Here is a 20,601-nt window from a genome sequence, read left to right on the forward strand (position 1 = left end):
CAATATGAAGAATATGGAAAAACTCAAACTTAAAACAAACATGCCAACAAAGAATGAAGGTTGAATATAACTTCTAGTTAAAATTAATTTTGGAGATGAGAAATAATTGAGATTATTAAAAAGTTTATTTTTTCTAATCCACATCCAGTCACATGGGATTGATCCGTAATCAAAGATTTAGGGAGAAGAAAAAACTAATCTACCAACATTAACATGGAAACAGCAAAGGAAAATGCAAAAATTCAATGTGCTTCATGAAACAAACAAGTGAATTACCACCTTTGACAGAACATAAATATAAAATCTGAAACTAAAAGAAAATAACTCTAGCTTAATCCTTACCCAATAAATACACCTTAGGTGACCTAACATTCTATAGAAATTGCACAGAATCCAGTTACATTTACCCATCATGTTCTCACCAACAGACACACATGCAGCCTACACACATCTCTTCCATTCATTTGGCACAGAAACATCATTCAACCATTTTTTTTTTTTTTTTTTTTTGCTCTTTACAAAAATATAAACATTTTACAGCGAATCCGTACTAGAGTACTTCATCTAGTTCTCCATAGGTAGGAGATCGTGGCCTGATTGAATCAGTTACTTTAGTGCTTTAATGAAGAGAAACAGACTAAATGCCCATTTTATACAAAAAGACAGACCACTAATGCCGTTCAAGGAAAGAATAAGGCCAAGTTAGACTGTTTGGAGCCGATTCATAGATCATAGTTAATAGAAACAATATAATAATAATTTAAGGCTGCAGACACCAGGGAATCTGATTTGCCTTTTATCATTATCTGTTAGTGTTTGTTTTATATCACTATATGTTGGTGATCACTATAGGTATATCACTATTTGCTCCCGCAGGACAATTGTTCATTCAGCTCAGGGTAAATAAGCGAGTTAAATCACATACGCTTGCCATTTATTGTCTCTCGCAATCCATCTCACTCTCTCTCCTGTCCTTTTCATACATAGATCACACCAGGACATCCAGCTCAAGGATTGAAGCAGCAGGGTAGCTTATTCATCGCTTACAAATCTTCACAATATACAAATAATTGTCAAAAATTAAAGAACGAGCAATAAACAGCATTCAAATATACAGTATATTAAATTTGCCTAAACTTTTTTCCTTTTTACCAGTTATAGCTAAACAGAGTAAAAAGACCTTCACTATTTAGAGCACATTTAATGGAAAAATCAACTGCATGTTCTGGAATCTTGTTGCTTTTTCATTTTTTTCATTCATTCTTCATTAAAGCAAATGGGAAGGAAAAATATTTGAGAATTTTTTTTTAACGTGCTCTCCTGAGGTCCAAAAGCTTGAATGATCCAGTTAGATTAAGTCAGAAGTAGTAAGAAAACAATCATCCAGATGTCTACAGCTGACTTTAGGTAGGCCAGAAGACAAAGCGTTTGTATTAGAGAGCAAGACAGACTCTAAATGAACAGCAGAATGAGACATTTTCTTACTATGTGACGAATAGCAGAGTGGCTGTGCCCCCTTGTAATACAGTTTTACATTGAGTCCCAAAAGACTGAGCGGCTGATGATGATACACATTAAGAAGGCCTGTGTTGGTTTGTGCCCTACATTCATCAAAGAAGAGTGTTGATCTGATTTCATCAGGGGCATCCTTTTACACCTCAAAGGATCCAGTTATTTAAGAAAAGGAGGAGAGGAGCCGGAGGACAGTAACATTTCTAAGAGCTGTGGTTGTTCTCGCCATTATGAAGACATTCAATATTTTTGAATGGTGAAATTGGAAGATTTACCTAGATTTTCACAATCAACGATAGTTTTCATACAATCTTAGAAAATCAATCTGTCCATTTCTTTGCAATGTGTCTTCTATAGTCACTTGGGTTACCTTAAAGATATGGCAATGGAGATTTCAGAGTAGATCTTTAGAATTTGACCTGTTAGATAAATACACAGGCTTTGCACACTCGCCAACCACAAACCTATGACAGCAGTTGATTGACTGTTTTTTAGTTTTAGGGCCTTGTTTTTTTACCCCACTCTTTCTCCTGGCACATACTTTTCAGTGCCAGAGAAGGCAGAGAAACCTGGGGTGTCAGGGCCAGCTCAGGCATTGATGGCATTTCCAGCAGGTTTTATTTTGGGGTCCCGAGCTTCTTTGGGGTTCCCGGGCGTTTGCGCTCCCATAGGTGACTGGGAATGGTGAAGGCATCCACACTCATGGACATGGTCTTGGAGGGGATGGCTGTGAACTGCTTGCGGTCAGAGCTGTACTTGTAGATGGACTCCACCATAGAGGGACTAATGACACGTGGGCCGACGCCTGTTAGCCGGACCATCTCCTCCGTCTCAAGGTTCATGGTGTACACTGCCCGAAACTGACAGCTGGCGTCCCGGAACAGGATGAGGAAATGGTTTGCAGTGCTTTTCTCCATTTCCTTTCACAGACGGGAAATAAACACAAGAGATTGCGAGGCCATTACATCATGCATTCAAATCCATTATGCAAATGTGTTGGTACAAAACATTTAGCTAGGAGTCATGAGCTGAAAGCCCAGAGTGCACTACAGATGGTGACTGATAGGTCCCTCACCTCTACAATCTTGTTTTTTTGGGGTTCGTTGACCTTGCCTGCCAAACAACACCGTGAAATGGCATTATGGATAATGAACTTATTGGACTTGAAGCTTGGCTCCTTGTAGAGTTTAGGCCCTGAATCAAAAAGAGAAGCAAAATGATGTAATTTTGCTTAATATATAAAACTGCTTTTTAATAAAAAGAGGAATGATTCTAAATTATTTTATGTGGTAATCATCATTATGCCACAAACACTGTCAAAGGAGTTTAACTTGTATTAAAACAAACTTTTCTTGAGAATAAATATCAATGAATTTATATTAGTTCTCTAAGCAGTCCTGGTTTTGGTGGCAATGCCTGCTTTCACATCATTCTAAGAAGACTTTAACAAAATATTCAAATCTTTGATTTGCAAACTGTTCTATGATCTTCACTCTTCTCACATTCATACATTTGTCCCATGATTGATATAGAGCAAAATGCACCAAAACTCTTTTGTTTCCTCTCACAATTTGATGTTCATCCATCTCTATCATAAGTGAATTGTTGTGCTTGACCCCCTCCCGTCCTCCGACCCCCTTCCCACACACTCCCACCCACCTTTTTCTATATTTTCACACCCCTTTCATGACCCTTTCTTTAAGTCTGGGGTGTGAACAACTAGTGCTGAACTATGGGGGTTTCATGAAACTTTAATATTTTACTATAAAATCTTATATATATATATATATATATATATATATATATATATATATATATATATATATATATATATTTTTTTTATACCCTTGGAGAATTGGTAATATATGTACCATTTTTAAAGAAAACATGAGTGAGCAGGCAAAACACATTTCTTTTATTTCTTATGGGATTCATATTCAACTGTAGGTTATAACAGAATGTCACAATCATAAAACAAAACATGACAAAGAAAAAAAATGAAATGACCCCTGTTCAAAAGTCTGCATACCCTTAGTTCTTAATAATGTGTATTGCCCCCTTTAGCATCAATGACAGCGTGCAGTCTTTTGTAATAGTTGTCTGAGGCCCCAAATTCTTGCAGGTGGTATAGCTGCCCATTCGTCTTGGCAAGATGCCTCCAGGTCATGCAAAGTCTTTGGTCGTCTTGCATGAACCGCATGTTTGAGATCTCCCCAGAGTGGCTCGATGATATTAAGGTCAGGAGACTGTGATGGCCACTCCAGAACCTTCACCTTTTTCTGCTGTAACCACTGGAGGGTCAACTTGGCCTTGTGCTTAGGGTCGCTGTCGTGCTGGAAAGTCCAAGAGCGTCCCATGCGCAGCTTTCGTGCAGAAGAATGCAAATTGTCTGCCAGTATTTTCTGATAACATGCTGCATTCATCTTGTCATCAAATTTCACAAGATTCCCCATGCCTTTAGAGCTCACACACCCCCAAAACATCAGTGAGCCACCACCATGCTTCACAGTGGGGATGGTATTCTTTTCACTATAGGCCTTGTTGACCCTTCTCCAAACATAGTGCCTATGGTTGTGACCATAAAGCTCTATTTTGGTCTCGTCACTCCAAATTACAGTGTGCCAGAAGCTGTGAGGCGTGTCAAGGTGTTGTCGGGCATATTGTAACCGGGCTTTTTTGTGGCACTGGTGCAGTAAAGGCTTCTTTCTGGCAACTCGACCATGCAGCTCATTTTTGTTCAAGTATCGTTGTATTGTGCTTGAAACAACCATATCATCTTTTTCCAGAGCAGCCTGTATTTCTCCTGAGGTTACCTGTGGGTTTTTCTTTGTATCCCGAACAATTCTTCTGGAAGTTGTGGCCGAAATCTTTCTTGGTCTACCTGATCTTGGCTTGGTATCAAGAGATCCCGAATTTTCTACTTCTTAATAAGTGATTGAACAGTACTGACTGGCATTTTCAAGGCTTTGGATATCTTTTTATATCCTTTTCCATCTTTATGAAGTTCCATTACCTTGTTACGCAGGTCTTTTGACAGTTCTTTTCTGCTCCCCATGGCTCAGTATCTAGCCTGCTCAGTGCATCCATGTGAGAGCTAACAAACTCATTGACTATTTATACACAGACACTAATTGCAATTTAAAAAGCCACAGGTGTGGGAAATTAACCTTTAAATGCCATTTAAACCTGTGTGTGCCACCTTATGTGTCTGTAACAAGGCCAAACATTCAAGGGTATGTAAACTTTTGATCAGGGTCATTTGGGTGATTTCTGTTATCATTATGATTTAAAAAAGACCCAAAAAACTATGTGATAATAAATGGCTTCTTATGATCACTACCCTTAAATAAAAGACAGTTTAGACAAGTTTTTTTGCATGATCAGTCATATTTTCAAAATCAATGCCAAAATTTCACAATTTCTGCCAGGGTATGCAAACTTTTGAGTACAACTGCATATATATATATAAAATTTACCAGTGTATTCTGGGATGGAGGCCGGGGATGAAATAGTAGATCCATTTTCCCAGTCACCATTCTGCGCAGCAAGACGGCCTGGAGACATCAGTCTGGATGGTGAATGAGACCGACTGCAGAAGGAAATGAGATACGATGAGATATGAGGTCACAAAGAAGCAGGTATATCATCAGATTATATATAGATCAGATTTAAGTGATCTACCACCTTGGAGATTTCCTGACACTTAGGGTCCCGCTGTCATTGGCCATTGAGGACAGATTCGTTGTCGAATGGGAGTAAACTTTATTTAGCCTAGAACCTAAAAGAGAAAAAGAGTCCAATTTATGCAACAATTTATATCAATGGAAAGGAAATAAGCTTAACAGGAGACCAAAGGACTTACCCATTAACCCTTTGGCAGGGCTGCGGGAAAGGTCGGAGTCATCTCTAAACACGGTTTTGGGCCTCTGCTTTTTGACCCCTCTGACCGTAGTGGGCTTCTGGCGGAGAACTTTATCTAGGTCCTCCATTATTTTAAGCTGATGACGCCGTTCGTACTCTTGGCGGGTAAAGTCTCCACGGCGCTGAGGTGTGCCCTCTGGTGGAGGGGTGCGGGGAGGTGGAGGAGTGCAAGGAGTCTGGGGTCTCTCCTCCCCTTTACAGGAGTCATCCACTAAAGAAGACCTGCTGTTGAATATGTATACATCATTGATAAGTGTCACAATGTCCCAGAATGTATTATATATGAATGAGCATTTTTTATCATATGAGATGGTATCCACAATTGGTACACTACTAGACTTTCACATTTTCTGAAGAACATGTGTGTGGTGCTTGCCCATAGAAAACTGTGATTGCTAAGATGTTCTGATTATTTTTTTTAGTTTGTTGCTGTGTGTTTGCTAAGGTGTTCTGGGTGGTTTCTAACTGGCCCTATTCAAAATACTTTACATACACTAAGCAAGTACGTGAACACTGCCACTTCTATATACGCAAGTTTGATTTTGTGCGTCGTTGTGTTCCAAAATGTGTCAGACCGGAATTCACAATGCAAGTACACACTGCATTCTCAACATTGCTGCAAGAGGTGCTACAGTGGACATTAGTGTGAACTCTCTGCTTCTAAAGTTTTTTCTCTTTCAAGCAAACTGCTGTCATGGAAGAGCCAAGTAAGTTAAAGCCAATATATTTATAGCAACTTACCTGAATAATAACATCCAGTTTGATGGCACAGAGTTTTGAAGCGAACTCTATCGCCCCTTTAGTACTGTGGTTTTTTTACCGCCATACTAACGCAAGAATACACGTTAAGCATGTTCAGCCAGACCGCACATTGGTAATGCACTGGTAATGCACTCAAATCGACATTGTATTTGCTTAAAGTTTGTTTCTGGCCTTAGTAAGCACCACTAATAATTGTATTAGGTTTAGAGCAGTTGTTCCCAATCCCAACCTGGGGTCCCACAAGAGGGGGCACAGAACCTCATATGGTTTGAGGCATAAAATGCGCTATACCGGTAAGACAGCATGTCGGCGTCCTTGTCTAACTCAAGACATAAGCAAAATCTCAACGTAAACCTTAAAAAACTGTCCAAAGACCTTGACACCATTGCAACTGTAGCAAAACGTAATTAAATGTCGCTCTACAATCCAGAGCATCTTTGCACAACTGCATGAGGATGAAGTGCAATAAGTGCTTCTAAGTTTCTTTTTATTGGATCTTAAAAATGCATGGAATTTAGTCAACTTCATAACCATGCAATGCAAAACTGTGAAACCTCTAAAAACTGCATATCTTGTTGACTTGTTAACATTTTATAATGAGACCATCATCAAACAGCTGCAGGGCTTTGCGCTGATAATCACCAAAATGATATCCAAGTAGATGTTTCAACCGCAAGAAATTTTCAAGATTTGCAAAATCCTGCTGCATAACAGGGAATGTACATTCTAAAAATAATTATATTATAATCATTTTTTTTTTTTATCAGTCATTTTACTTTTGCATTGGTCATGGCCTTGGATGGTATCTCATGCAAGCTCAAGCAAGCACACACAGCACAGTGGTGAGAGGAGAGAGAGAGAGAGAGAAGTACTATAAGCCCAGATTCCTTTAGTTACTGTTGCTGACACGGTCAAGCTTTCCTATCAGCATATGTTTTGCCAAAAAGCACAGAGAGAAACGATCACATCAAGTAATTACCACAGCAATTATTAAATAACACATTTGTCAACCATTATCTATCCATCCATCCACCCATCCATACTAGTGTTGTCACGTTACCAAAATTTCAGTAGTCAGTACCGATACCAGTGAAATTTCACGGTTCTCGATACCAATTTCCATACCACAGCAAACATATGCTAATGTGTTACTGAACACACCAGTTTAGTTATTTTTAGAGTAATTATTTTAATAATTATAGTTTAATAATAATTATTTTCCATAATTTTTTTTAAATTGAATTTTATTTAATCAAAATGGTGTCTAAACAATAAACTTAAAACTTTTAACAAGTGAAAATAGAACTTCTCAACATCAGTCATTGCAATTTTTTTTGCCAAACTTTTATTCAACAGCTGTCTTGCTTGTGATATTTTGATTCATTATTATTATTATTATTACAGTGAATATTACATTTTACTATACAGTTGTAATATATTTTTATTCAATCTCAAGCATCTAGATTTTATTTTGAATTGTGTTTTATTATGATGCGTATTTTGCCAGATGCTTCACTTTCCGGATAAAGTTCAAAACACCACCCAGACTTTTAAGTCACCTCTGAAATCTCATCTCTTTACACTGGCCTTTGAGTCTGACAAATGAAATGTAGGAAACAGTTTTGGAGTGTTTGTATTTTGTGTTTTAGATTAATGGTGTTTGTGTATGTGGTAATTTTGAAATGTTATGTTTTAAATTTTATTACTGTGAAGCACTTTGGTCAACTCTGTTGTTTTAAATGCAATATAAATAAATCTGAGCTGAAAGTGCAAATGCTGTGATTTTAATTATATAAATATATTTTACATAAGCTGCATGGTTCACAATGGATAAGTGCTCTGCTCTGTCATCTCATACAACGTGAATGATTCTCAATGTCTGTGGAGTCTCCAGTGTTTGAGTGGTCGGATTTATTTAAAGTACGCAGCTCATCCACAGTAAGATTGCAGCCTTCAGCGATTTAACAAATCACACTAGGACATTTCATGATTTTAATTTGATTGTCCATTTCAGTGTACAAGGAGCAACAGAGCACATGTTCAAAATAAGCATGTGAGCATTTTAAAGCTGTCATGTGTCAGTCATACTGCAGTCAGAGTTGGTGCTCGGTACTACCGGTACTGCAGAAACACTGGTATTGTTACATCTTTTTTACTTTTTTATTTTAGTATCGACTTGGTACCGAAGTCCCGGTAATTTTGACAACACTAATACATACATACATACATACATATACACATATATTTATAGCTGTGGGGCAAACTTTCTGATGAGTAAAAAGGGGAGCTTCAAGGAAAAAAGATTGGGAACCACTGTTTTTGCCAGTTCCCACAATTTTGTAGTTTGTATACCTCGCCTCCCTCTCTCTTTCTTGCTCCTGTTTTCGTCTCTTCATTTCCTCTGCTCTTTTCTGTTGTTTCTCAAGTAATGCAGCTCTTTTCTGAGCCATCTCATCCTCAGGTCGAGCTTCTTCCTGCTAAACAGACAGTTTCAGACAGTCAAACACATGCTACATCTTTTCCGCAAATAGTTTACCACACGATCCTCCACTAACCTTATAGAAAAATCCAACTCCTCCCCTTATTTCTGGCTCTGTCTGGTCACTCATTGAGTCTGAGAAAATGTCCTGGCTCTGATCAGCCTCTTCACCTTCCAGTGCTTTCAGAGAGGATAAAGAGATCTCGATAAGGCTGCCACGCTTGCTGTTGAAAGCCGCTGCAGGAACATCACTTTCAAAAGAGCATTCAGAAGGAGCTCCTGAGCTGCTGCCACCTTGACGCTCCTTTCGGGAAAGAGCCTGAGAGGATCCGCCCTCCAGGTCCATACTAAAGATTATATGGTCCTCACTAGAGCCGGTGTCTGAGAAGTTGTCTTCAGGTCTGGCTAAGGAGGAAGCTGAACGGGATTCACTCTGATTGGGTGTGCCTATGCTGAAAGAAGATGAATTATGGTCCCCATACTGCCACGGTGAGCCTCTTCGTAAGTGAGGGAGGTTTTCCACACTCTGAGGAAGAGTTATAAATCGTGTGGAAGCAGGCGTCTTGAGCTCTGCAGGCCGAGAGTGCTGGTGCAGTTTGGGGCTTTTCGGAGGTGCAGATTGCACCCTTCGGTGGGACCCAGGTGATTTTGGGGGTGCGGTGTGACTTGCTTTCTTGCGTGATGGGGAAGGAGAGGAAGAGGTAGAGGGTCGGTCACGAGTAAAGTCCCTTGACAGACGAGAAGGGGCATTTGTTGGTTTGGAGCTCGGAGGGATGACCCAAGCCTGGTTGTTGGCAGCCGCTTTCTTCCTCATCAGCTGGTTCTGCTGCTCTGAGAGGCGTTGCATATCGTTCTGAAGAGAATTAAGAGCAGCGCTTAGTTTAGACACTGCGTTGTTGTAATCACCCAGTGGGGCCGTGCCTTTCCCTCCAGGTACCCCTACTTCAGCTTTGTCTTCCTCTGCTGGATTGTCCTGTTGCGCAGAGGGATTAATGTTCCCCACTTTCTCCCATTTTTTCAGCTGTTCCCCTTGTTGCTCCTCCTGCTGCTCCTCCCTCTCCAAACATGCCAGTCTCTCCTCCAGTGGCAAGCGGTTCAGGTCGTCCTCTATGGAGGAGGTGATGACCTCCCCTTGATGCTCTTCCTCACCATTCTCGTCCACTTGCTCCTTTTTCAGCTGTAGGAAGGCACTTTTTCCCAGCCTCTGTCGGTGTTTGGCAAAGATGGCCTCAATGCGTTTCTTCTGAGCTTCAATGGCCTTACGCTTCTCCTCCAGTCTCGCACCCAATTCTGACATCTCTGTGCCAAGAGCAGGACTTTTGCTGGGGCTCTCCTCTGATTTCTTGGCCCAAGTAATCATTTGCAGAGCCAGTGGCTCATTGGGCTGTACCTGCTCAGGACCAAGTTTCTTCTTCCGTTCGGCGAAGCTGGTCATTCTAACGCCGCTGTCTGGTGTCTCTTCTCCACATGGTTGCGTTATGCGAGGCCCAGAGGCGGGTGTGGCAGGGGTAGAGTGGGTTTTTGGAAGGTCTTCTGAAGCATCAGAATCCACGCTTCCATCTCTTAACACAGAGTCGTCATCTCTGGAGCCTTCTGAGGTGTGTCTGGTGCGGCTAGGCTCTGGTGGCACTCCTGAGGATTGGTGGTAGAGCATTCCTGAGCGTGATGGTGCTGACGAGCTGAGAGCCACAGGGCTGCCATTGTGTCTGGAATTTGCTGGATCATCTGGTGAATGCAGGTAGAAACCGTCAGGCGCCCCATCAGGGTGAAGGCGCGGCTCCATCTTCTCCTCATTGTGGATGATCTGCAGTGCCTCTTCGATGGTGGGCAACTCACCTGTCTCGCTCTCATCAATGCCATTCTCCTCAGCCAGCATTGGACGAGTCCGAGTGGCCCAAGAAGCTCTCTGAGGGCCATTGGTGCCAGGGTCCTTACTCAGCAAGTGGCTAAGATCCTCCGATGGAGTGTAGGGGACTCGTGTCATGGATTGGGCAGCAGGGTTGAGATTGTCAGAGCTGACAGATCGAGTAATTACAGGGTTCCCCATCACAATGTCCACATCACTGTCCAGACCAAAAGGTATACTAAATGACACTGCAGAGGAAAGGGGGCGACTGGAAAATCAGCAAGAAAAAAGATTAATGTCAGCAGAAAGTAATAAGAAATGAAAAAACACAAAAAAACAACAACAACATTGATGAATTTTACCTGAGCGGTTTCTTAGTCCATGTTCCTCCAGCTGCCTCTACGTGAGACATTGAGGTAGACTGAGTCAGAGATCCTGACCATAGAGACAAGAGACAACACAAACATACACACGTGAATGGATGACACACAACATGCAAACACAGATCATGTGATTCTTTCTTTGAATAAACAGTGTGTACACGTGCAACACAAGATTGAGTAAAACAGACACAATGGCAGCTGATGACTCGAGACAATGATGGTGTATTTTCCTCACCTGTTGCTGCAGTCACAGGGGAAGAGATGGGCAGGAAGGGCTTTTTGAAGATGGAGGGAGAACCACTGGAACATAGGAGAAATGTATTTAAATCATTCCACACTACCTCGATTTTATTAAAACTGGACTTTCATTTAGCTGATTCTGAAACATTAAAAATCAGCTAAATCAAAGGTATAATTTTTTTTTCAAAGTAGCAATAATGACAATTTATGTCAAATCTTTTTTTTTTTTTTTTTTTTTTTTTAAACAAATAAATAAATAAATACTGATGTACCTATTACTGGTTCCACTGTTGCCGTTATCAGTCCTTCCAGAGGTTTCTTCAATGCATAATAATATAAGTTAATAATAAAATAGGGATAAAAAGTAATTTAACTTACACGTCCTTTTATATTTTTACAGCTTTTCACTGAAGAGCCTCATCTAAAATTTCTCCATTTAATTTTGTGCAGATAAACACTCACCAGTAAGCTCCGAGTCCTGCAGGGGCTGAACAAACTCTGGCTTTGACACCTCAAACCAATACAAGAGGTCTGTCAGAAAGCTCAGGATGTTCATCTACAGAGAAAACAAAAACAGCATTGTAGATGAAATACTCGAGGAATGCAGACTTTTAAATCAGAAAGTATCTAATCTAGTCTTTTGCATTATTTAAAATAATTAATGGAGGTTGATGAATCGCATTTCCTAATTTACTTAGTTTATTCCCAGTTTGCACATATCTGTCCTATATAATAGGTCAATGTAGGATTAATACATCCCAAATCGTGGTATATTGAAGAGTTTATCAAAGGTGCCCGGATGCCATATTATTTGGGGAGGATTTTCGAAGTATGTTTTTTGGCCTAATATTGCCCGCAATCCTTTTAGCAAGATAATTGCTTTGCAACAGTTCTTTCATTCTGAGTCAAAATGTATTAGCATTTTCCCAATACTGACGGCCTGGCTTAATGGATACTTAAAAGCACATATTTTTCCACTTGTATCACAAAAGTGTTGTACATACTTTTTACACTTAGTAGAAGTATACAAATTGGTATTCAGGCCTCGTCTTACTAGCCGCTATAAGAACCAAATAAAGATTCACTCTGTTCAAGTTTTAATTTAGTTCTTTCATTATAATACCTTTAATTCTTCTGGGCTGTAGAGAAAATCCTCCAGCACTAGAGGGCAGCAGCTCTTCAGACAGCTGTCACAGAACTCTCGAATCAGCTGTAGGTTGTACAGGCTGTCAGCTGCAGACATGGCATCCTTCATACAGACATCTATACAGAGAGATAAATAAATTAATAAATAAATAAATTCCTTATTCAACAATATAATGCTTATTGCAAATGGATACACTTGAGTTAAAGCCATACCCTCTAATCTCAGCAGACCAGGACAGTAATAGTGAATAACAGCAGCAACGGCACATCCGTTTGAGAGATCCTTCACTTCAGTCACCACAGGAAAACAAGGTTTGAGCTTAGACTGCATCCTGTCCTTCCTGTACCGGATCTAAACAAGAGAAAGATTGGGTTTTACTGTAGAAATGGAGAGTGAACGTCTATTAGACTATGATATTTATGTTTAAAGTGGATAGTTCACCCAAAAATCCCTTTACATGGTTCAGATTTTAGCCAACAGCAGACAAAATATTTGTTAGAAAGTGACAGGAGACTGTTGCAACAAATGCGTCAACCATTCTGTGTAAATGGAAAAAACATGGATGGAAACACATGTCCATACCCAAGATACACAAAATAAAAATTTGCACACACGCAGTGTGCTCATGGACACAAATGAAAACCAGAGACAGCAATAAACAAGAGAAAGAACATATACACAAAAGAAAATAATCCATGCAAGTTGTGTAGGCACACAATTCAGTAAAAGCGAATGAGACATAAGCCGAGGAACAGCAAGGATATTGTTAGCATGAAGTGGGACAGCAGTGACTCAAGAGACTCGGACTTCAACAGGTCACAGCGATGAATAAAAGCAGCAGTGTGAATGGCCAACACCTGATACATCAATAGAGACCTTTTCCACTTAATACACAACATGCAATAGCAGATAAGTGCACACTAATGTCACAAAGACACATTATCTTCACTAAACCACCACAGACTTTCCCTTTATCCAAACCTCCCATTTCCATGTCTGTCATACAATTTTATTTTTAGTTTAAGTTTTTGTAATGCAAATTGATAGCTGACTCAATGCTCGCAGGGTGTTTAAACAACTGAGAGGAAAAAGCAGACATTTCTGCTTTCCTTTTTTTGAGCTGTGCAAATCTGAAGATGAAAGGTTTCCTCTGTGAGCCCTGATACTGAGTGATAACACCTTTAACACCGACCTTTCGGTTCACCTAGAGGCTACATCTAATCTTGAGTCAATTCCCTGAAGGGATCCATGTTACTTTTAAATGTGGAATCTAAACCTCTGCCTCACTATGCCATGCCTTTAGTTTCACTATGCAACTGTCATTAGCAGAATGCTCTGCCTAATGCTTAAATTGTAAATTTAAGGGTCCCGTAACAAGGACTGGTGACGTATTCAGCAAGTTTTGTTGGTATCGAGTGTTGTATAACGGTTTACATTATTTACAGGCATATTGCAAGTTTCTGGCAATATCACTATTACTAGGCTATTCTTGATTTTTCATTAAACATGTTCAGGTCATAGGATAGTTCCGGCACAAATTAAGCCCTGGTACTGCCCAAATGGGTCGATGGAACTGAACCCCCAGCTATGTAATGTGCAATCAGCAGGGGGCGAAAGAGGATAGCTTTAGATGCGTTCAGGACAGTAAAATGGAGGAAAGAGGGATGGATGGAAGACGAGAGACTTACAGGAACAAGTTTCCAGTACCAGCGGGTGGGACACTGTCAGAGAGAAGTGAAGGAATATGAGCAAAGAAAGAGGAAGGAGGGAAGGTAGATGAAAGGAGAGGCTAGGATAGGTATATAGGACAGCAAAGTTGTTCAAGAGAGGTGCTGCTAAGAAAGGAGCGACATTGCGTGTACAGGTGTAGGGGTAAAGTTATTGTATACAGCACTGTGCAAAAGTCTTAGGCACATAAGATGTTTCACAAAAACATTTGTCTTAAGATGGTTATTTATATCCGCTACTTTAGTGTGTCAATAGGAAATATACATTTTATACTCCCAAACATTCCTTTTGCAAATAGAACAGAATAACAGGGAGCCCTGCAACAGATGGCATGGCCCCCACAGAGCCCCCCACTGAACATCGTGTCAGTCTGAGATTACATAAAGAGACAGAAGCAATTGAGACTAAATAGATAGAAGAACTGTGGCGAATTCTCCAAGAAGCCTGGAACATCCTATCTGCCAACAACAAGAAAAATTGTTTTCAGGTGTAAGTAGGAGAATTGGTGCGGTTTTGAAGGCAAAGGTGGCCACACCAAATATTGATTTAGCTCTTTTTCTGTTTACTGGAATTTGTATGACTTTAATTGATTAATGGAAACTATTTGTGTCATTGTTTTTTTAAGAAATCCTCATTTTGAAAGTTTTTCACAAGTGCCTAAAACTTTTGCACAGTACTGTATATGAGTATTTTTCTACGTGCAAATCTGTATGCTTGTTTGCTCTTACCAAAGGCTGAACAGGCTGTGGTTCACAGCAAGGCCGAGACGCATCAGTCTGTGTACCTTCTATTTGCTCCTTCAATTTTTGATTCAGCTACACAAGGAAATATGAAAAGCATTTATGACCTTAAACGACAATGAAATAACATCAAAAGGAAAAAATTAAAGTAACCCGAATGACTTAATTTGCTCAGGGCCACACCCACAGTGCGCTTAGTGGAGGTGTCCCTCAGGGTTCTGTATTAGGACCATTAATATTGTGGTGACTAAATAGAATAATTGGGAGGGTAAATGTCAAGACCTGTCAAGAACACATCTGGGTTATTTCACCCCAAAATCAAAAGATAAGAAAGCAAATGAAACCGATTTTAGACCTTTTCACATTGTGAAATTATTTCAGGATAATTAAGCAAAATTCTCTGATTTTTCTCTAATTCAAATATTTCTGGCTTTGATTTTCAACCCAAAATTCTTATGATAAATCCTAATATATATATATAGAGAGAGAGAGATGTATTTATACATCACGGTAGTGTATGTAGTACAAAATAATTCTTATTTAAATTAAAATAACATTTCTATATTTATTTAATTTAGGGTTAAAATGTGGCCTGAACATGTTTTCAAAAGTTTCATTTAAATGTTAAATATTTTAAATATAAATATTAAGAATGGTTTAGATTTAGTTAGGCTATTTGGTAAGATTAGAGTTTATATATTGTTTAAGCACTTGTAAAGAACTGGATTCTTGTAAGAAACTAGAACTGGACTCACCAGGTTTACCCAGCACAGCAGGGCTCTGTCCCAGCTTGCATCTGTACCAAGCAGCTTGGATCCGCCACTCGCCATGACTGCACTCACCGTCTCCATGGCACCCACTGTCATTAAGGCATCTATCAACTCCAAGTGGGCACTCTGCACCAATCAAAGGCAACAAACAGGTCTGTCAGAGCATGGAGAAAACCTAGCTGTCATTAGGAACACCAAACTATTGGGCTTAATGTAATAAGGTTTAGTGCCATTTAGTGCAGCCTCCAAAAGCAAGGCCTTCACTAATGGAAGAGTCTCGATTTGAAGAGATAAGATGAATATTATATATTGTCTGCAAAAGTGTGGGTGAAACTACAAGGAAACAAATAAGAGAAAGAGAATGATAAATAATGTGTCCTGATTTATGTGCATATGCAAGGTGTTTTGCTGCGTAATGCACCCTTGCTGCAATGCATTGTGCAATCAGGCAGCGAGAAATGGATCAATATTCAATACTGCCTTTTTTTTTTTTTTGAGCTGCAGCAGGATTGCTTCCCTTCCTCTCTCTTTCTCTCTCTGATGTATTGCAGTATGAGTCATGTGTGATAGACTCCAGATACAGTGCAGCGCTGCACATGAATTCAATGGGGACTGCAATTACAAACACACTGTCGTCTGCACACCCCCAGCATTCCACATCTGTTTTGTAGAGTCAGTAGGTGTGTGTGTGGTTCTGTTTTAAAACCTAGTGAGCTGCCTTGCTACCTACTGCCTCTATATCCAGCCTTCAAAAAGGCAAGGATCCTAACTAAAATTTAACCTCCAAGATATGGAACTCTACATGGGCAGCAACTCTGGGAAACTCAAACAAAGTCCCTTTAATGCAAGTCAGGTCACCATTTTCTGCCTCCAAGAAGTTCCATTCTACTTAAATAGGGAAAGACCAACATTTCCAAACAGGTTGGTCAAGATTACAAGCAAATAACATTTCAAATCAGTAATATCATCACAGATCACCCTAAAAAGCACTACTTTCTTAACCTCCGCAACGTTCAAGTCTCTGAATACATAAATCAGGCATTTGCGGTATTGTTTGAAAGCTTAGAATCTGCACATTTCATAGATAACCGTTACTTCTGCATTATATAAAATAACAAAAGAAACCATCTGCATTGTAAATCAGTGCCACCTAGAGGTCATGTGGTAAAAAAATTCTTTCAAATAAAACTTAGACAAATTTCTCAGGAATACGACTGCCTTGTCCTGATACCACAGTTCGAAAGACTCTCACAAGAACCACAAAGTAAAATATGATTGTCTCTTATGCGTTGATCACTGCTGCTATAAGAACCAAATAGCTTGAAACCTTATATCTGCTTTTACCTTAGGAAGTTTTCTAAGCCATTTTTTTACTTCTCTTTGAACTTGCTTGTGTGAATAATCCAATGCAGGGCTCCACATTAAGCATTGTTATGTGCTTGTCCTCCGGACAAGTAAATTGGTCAGTTACTTATCCAGAGAGAAAAAAGGACATTTAAGTTACATGCTCAAGTAACATGTCAAAATGTATGTTATATATTTTTCTAAAATTATGACCGATTCCCAACCTAATAGTGTACCTATGCAATCAAATTAATTCTCTGCCACAGAAATGTCAACTGCACTGGATAGGGGAGGAGGCTATTGTCATATGATAATTATTATAATTTTTTTTACATATAGTAGTAAACATAGTAGAAAAGCCTCCATCGCCATCATTTACAGCAGGGATGCTCACACTTCTATGGAATGAGATCTACTTTTTCATCATGTTATTGCAGCAAGATCTACCATGTACAATAAAGGCTATAAATTTCAGTAGTCGGTAGTAGGGCTGAATCGTTTAGTCAACGATATCAAAAAATTGTCGACAAACATTTCCGTTGTCGAATAGTCGTTTGATCTCATTTAATGTAATATGAGATCATATTAAACTCTAAAGATGATGTGCGAGAGCAGCGCTGCAGTTTGCGCCTGACTGAGGAGAGGAAGAATTACACAACTCACAGTCCAGATGCACTCTAAACTTTCACAGCTTCAGGTGATGTAAATCATAAAGTATGAGGGAATAATACAAAAATACCAAATAAGTAAACACAGAAGCTCTCTCGTTGTGGAGTAAGCGGAGCCGGAGCTCTTTAAAGGAAACACACCGGCATTATATTTAATGCGTTATAGCTTTATTAAAGTTCAAATAATACGGAAGCAGATCATGTAAATAACTACAAACTCCAAAACTGGCATTTCTCTGTGTGGTCAGCGCCTCTTCTATGAGTTGCGAAGTGTCCCGATCTAAGGGAGAGATTGAAACTGCACCCAACTGATGCACACTCTGTCGCGGGGACGCTCGTCCCTCGAGTGCGCACGCTTAATGCAGCTAGATTATAACGTGATGGCTCGCGACTTATTGAATCATAATGTGTGTCGCTGGGCATTTTTTTATTGTGAATAAAATTGGCAATACGCAGCTTTATTAATACGAGAGAGTTTGTTTTTTTGTGAGTTAAAGATGGATTGAAGTGAACAGAAAGGTGAGAGAGTGTAGTCTTTGCCCCATTATACACTGCAACAAAATACATTTTTTATTTGTTTTTGTCTTGGCTTGTTTTCCAATATAAATATCTAAAACTCAAAACAATGTACATTTACTTTAGCCGCTATACAGCAGAAGAAACAATTGTTATCTGAGAATGTTCAATATAATATTAAAAATACAAATATTTTAAAATATCTGAAAAACCTTATAAAAAGATGCATTCACCTGAGAAGCAGCATATAAGATATTTAGACTTGTTTTTAGAGAATAGATCTTGAATATAAGTATATTTTGTCTTTACTGCACTCGCAGAAGTATAACCAAGTGAAAAAATACACTTATATACAAAATACACTTATAGTCTAAATATCTTATATGTTGCTTCTTAGTAAATGTATCTTGTTTTAAGGATTTTGACAATTTTAAATGGAAAAAAGACAAAAACACTTGATAACACTAGGATTTTTTGCAGTGAATTTCTTTACTGAATTAAACTTAATAAAAAGTATTTTTTTCCTTTAATTCAGTGAATGTCATTTAGAGGTATTTTTAAAAGATGATTTTGTCCTCTTTATTGTTAGCAAGCACGTTTAATACAACCTTTTAAGTCGGGGCACAAGCTGAATAATCGGTTAAGAGCTAATGATTAATTGTTGCAATAATTGTTGAATAGTCAAATAATCGTTCTAATAACCATTAGATTAATCAATTATAAAAACAATCATTAGTCACAGCCCTAGTTGGTAGTGAAATTTGATGATTCTCAATACCAGCTTCAAAACCACAACAAATAATAACACTAACTAATATGTTAATTATGGTAGAATGGTTCTTAAGTAATTATTCAAGACTAGTAAAGAGTCAGTAATAAAATAACCATAAACAGCTATGAAAACAATTAAAATAAAATTAAAATAAAAAACTACAAATTAAGAAAATTCAGTGCTTTTTAAACAGTTTTTAAAGTTTTTAACAGCAGTATCAAGTATTCAAGTAAACATTCAGAATGAAATGCAACATAAAACTACTACTGGTCTTCACTGTATGATAATACTTTAATACTTTTTAAAGCTATTAAAAAGTTACCCAGTCAAGAGCAGCGATAGGTTCTCTCGTTTTCTTGTTATGGTTCTTTGACTATTACAATGACACACTAGACAGCAGCAGGTCTATTAGGTTACATTTACACTTACAAGTCCAACATTTTGAAACAAATCCACTTTTTTCTCCATTGTGTTTACATGACTACCTCACCGCATTTTGGCGGAATTTTGAAGTGAATTATAAAGTTACGTGCTCTGGATTATTTTCAACAGCAGAATAAGAATATAACTTTCTAATAAGTGACACAGGCCTAAGCTATCACAAATATAGCCAGTTATTTTTTCGTTATTGATGTTTTAATCAGTCTACTTGTCCGGATGTCCAAGTAAAATTCTCTTTCACTTGTCCCTTCAAAAATCCACTTGTCCTGGACAAGCGTTAATGTCGAGCCCTGCAATGTTATATCTAAGATATCCAGAACAAAATATGCGGTTCAGCAGGAAAAGCATGCTAAACAAATCATCAGAAAAATATGTTTGACTATTGATGATCAAATGTTATACACCACGAAAGGGGAGGATCTCAGCTTTCTAATGACACCTAAATGAGCTTCTAGTCCACTCAGAGGCCAAGATCTTTGATGAAACAATGGGTGCCAACAGAACTGCCATCTAGTGGAATAAAATAAGACTATCTGGAGGGAGAAGAGGTCAACAGAACCAGAATTACATGTTTAATACAAATTCAGGACAATGCAAAAATGAGACAAATTTTTGGCAATTAGTCCACAGTATGTGTAAATGGTGAGATTTTAAATTTGAGTGTGAAACATTGCAGGCAGCAGCCCAAAAATGTCCCAGAGTTGAAAAGGTTGAGCCGGTCCATCTAATGCGCATTTCTTGACTTTTCTGCGAAGGCAGCATAATCATGCATTCTACCTTAAGTTTTGGAAAAGGGTGTGTATGTACTGAGGTTCCTGATCACAGATGATTACTTCCTGAGCACTTCCTCACAGTGATAGGGTCCGATCACAACATCTATCATCCAAGAACTGCTGTAACTTAACTGATAACCTGCAGTAGACAGAGATGATTACTGCCGTTTCTCATCCTCCCAAACCATTAAAGTGAAGCCACTAACACCCGATCCCATTAAAAACAACCCAACCACATTATCAGCTCAGTCAGGGAGAGCTCCTTACCTTTGATAAGAGGGTTAAGCCATTAACTACTCCATGCACTTCAACCAAGGGCTGTTTACTACCTGCCACCCAAACCACAGACATTCCTGATGTGGTCAATATCATTTACACTATCAAGAGTATATACACTGAGTGCTGCAAAATGGGCACACAAGGTCACTGGAGTGCCTCTGTTCTATACTAGAGGGTGAATGCTCCTTGCACAGTTAATTCAGCCAAAGGGTTGGGTTTTTACAGTAAAGGCACAAAATGTTTTGCAGGACATTTTTCAAGGACAAAATGAACAGACTTC

At 39.0% G+C, this 20,601-nt stretch overlaps 1 protein-coding gene across 4 annotated transcripts in view; it reads right to left on the minus strand.

Annotated features, from left to right (window-relative positions):
• Positions 1-106: 106 nt before the first annotated feature.
• The window catches only part of LOC127451213 (calmodulin-regulated spectrin-associated protein 3-like), a 63,815-nt gene continuing 43,320 nt past the window's right edge, over positions 107-20,601 (minus strand). Inside the window, exons 3-18 of one of the 4 annotated variants that reach the window (XM_051715726.1) lie at positions 15,514-15,654; positions 14,747-14,833; positions 13,979-14,011; positions 12,503-12,641; positions 12,267-12,406; positions 11,606-11,699; positions 11,416-11,461; positions 11,139-11,203; positions 10,883-10,955; positions 8,751-10,788; positions 8,548-8,669; positions 5,375-5,658; positions 5,197-5,290; positions 4,989-5,101; positions 2,588-2,706; positions 107-2,432 (exon numbers count right to left, since the gene is read on the minus strand). In XM_051715726.1, the coding sequence (XP_051571686.1) occupies positions 2,130-2,432; positions 2,588-2,706; positions 4,989-5,101; positions 5,197-5,290; positions 5,375-5,658; positions 8,548-8,669; positions 8,751-10,788; positions 10,883-10,955; positions 11,139-11,203; positions 11,416-11,461; positions 11,606-11,699; positions 12,267-12,406; positions 12,503-12,641; positions 13,979-14,011; positions 14,747-14,833; positions 15,514-15,654 (3,891 nt within the window). In that variant the 3' untranslated portion in view covers positions 107-2,129. Of the gene's footprint in view, positions 2,433-2,587; positions 2,707-4,988; positions 5,102-5,196; positions 5,291-5,374; positions 5,659-8,547; positions 8,673-8,750; positions 10,789-10,882; positions 10,956-11,138; positions 11,204-11,415; positions 11,462-11,605; positions 11,700-12,266; positions 12,407-12,502; positions 12,642-13,978; positions 14,012-14,746; positions 14,834-15,513; positions 15,655-20,601 lie in introns of all 4 variants that reach the window. The other 3 variants (XM_051715727.1, XM_051715725.1, XM_051715728.1) reach the window with 3 other exon arrangements.

This window comes from Myxocyprinus asiaticus, chromosome 14 (assembly GCF_019703515.2).
Source record: "Myxocyprinus asiaticus isolate MX2 ecotype Aquarium Trade chromosome 14, UBuf_Myxa_2, whole genome shotgun sequence".
In the NCBI taxonomy this organism is placed as follows: domain Eukaryota; kingdom Metazoa; phylum Chordata; class Actinopteri; order Cypriniformes; family Catostomidae; genus Myxocyprinus; species Myxocyprinus asiaticus.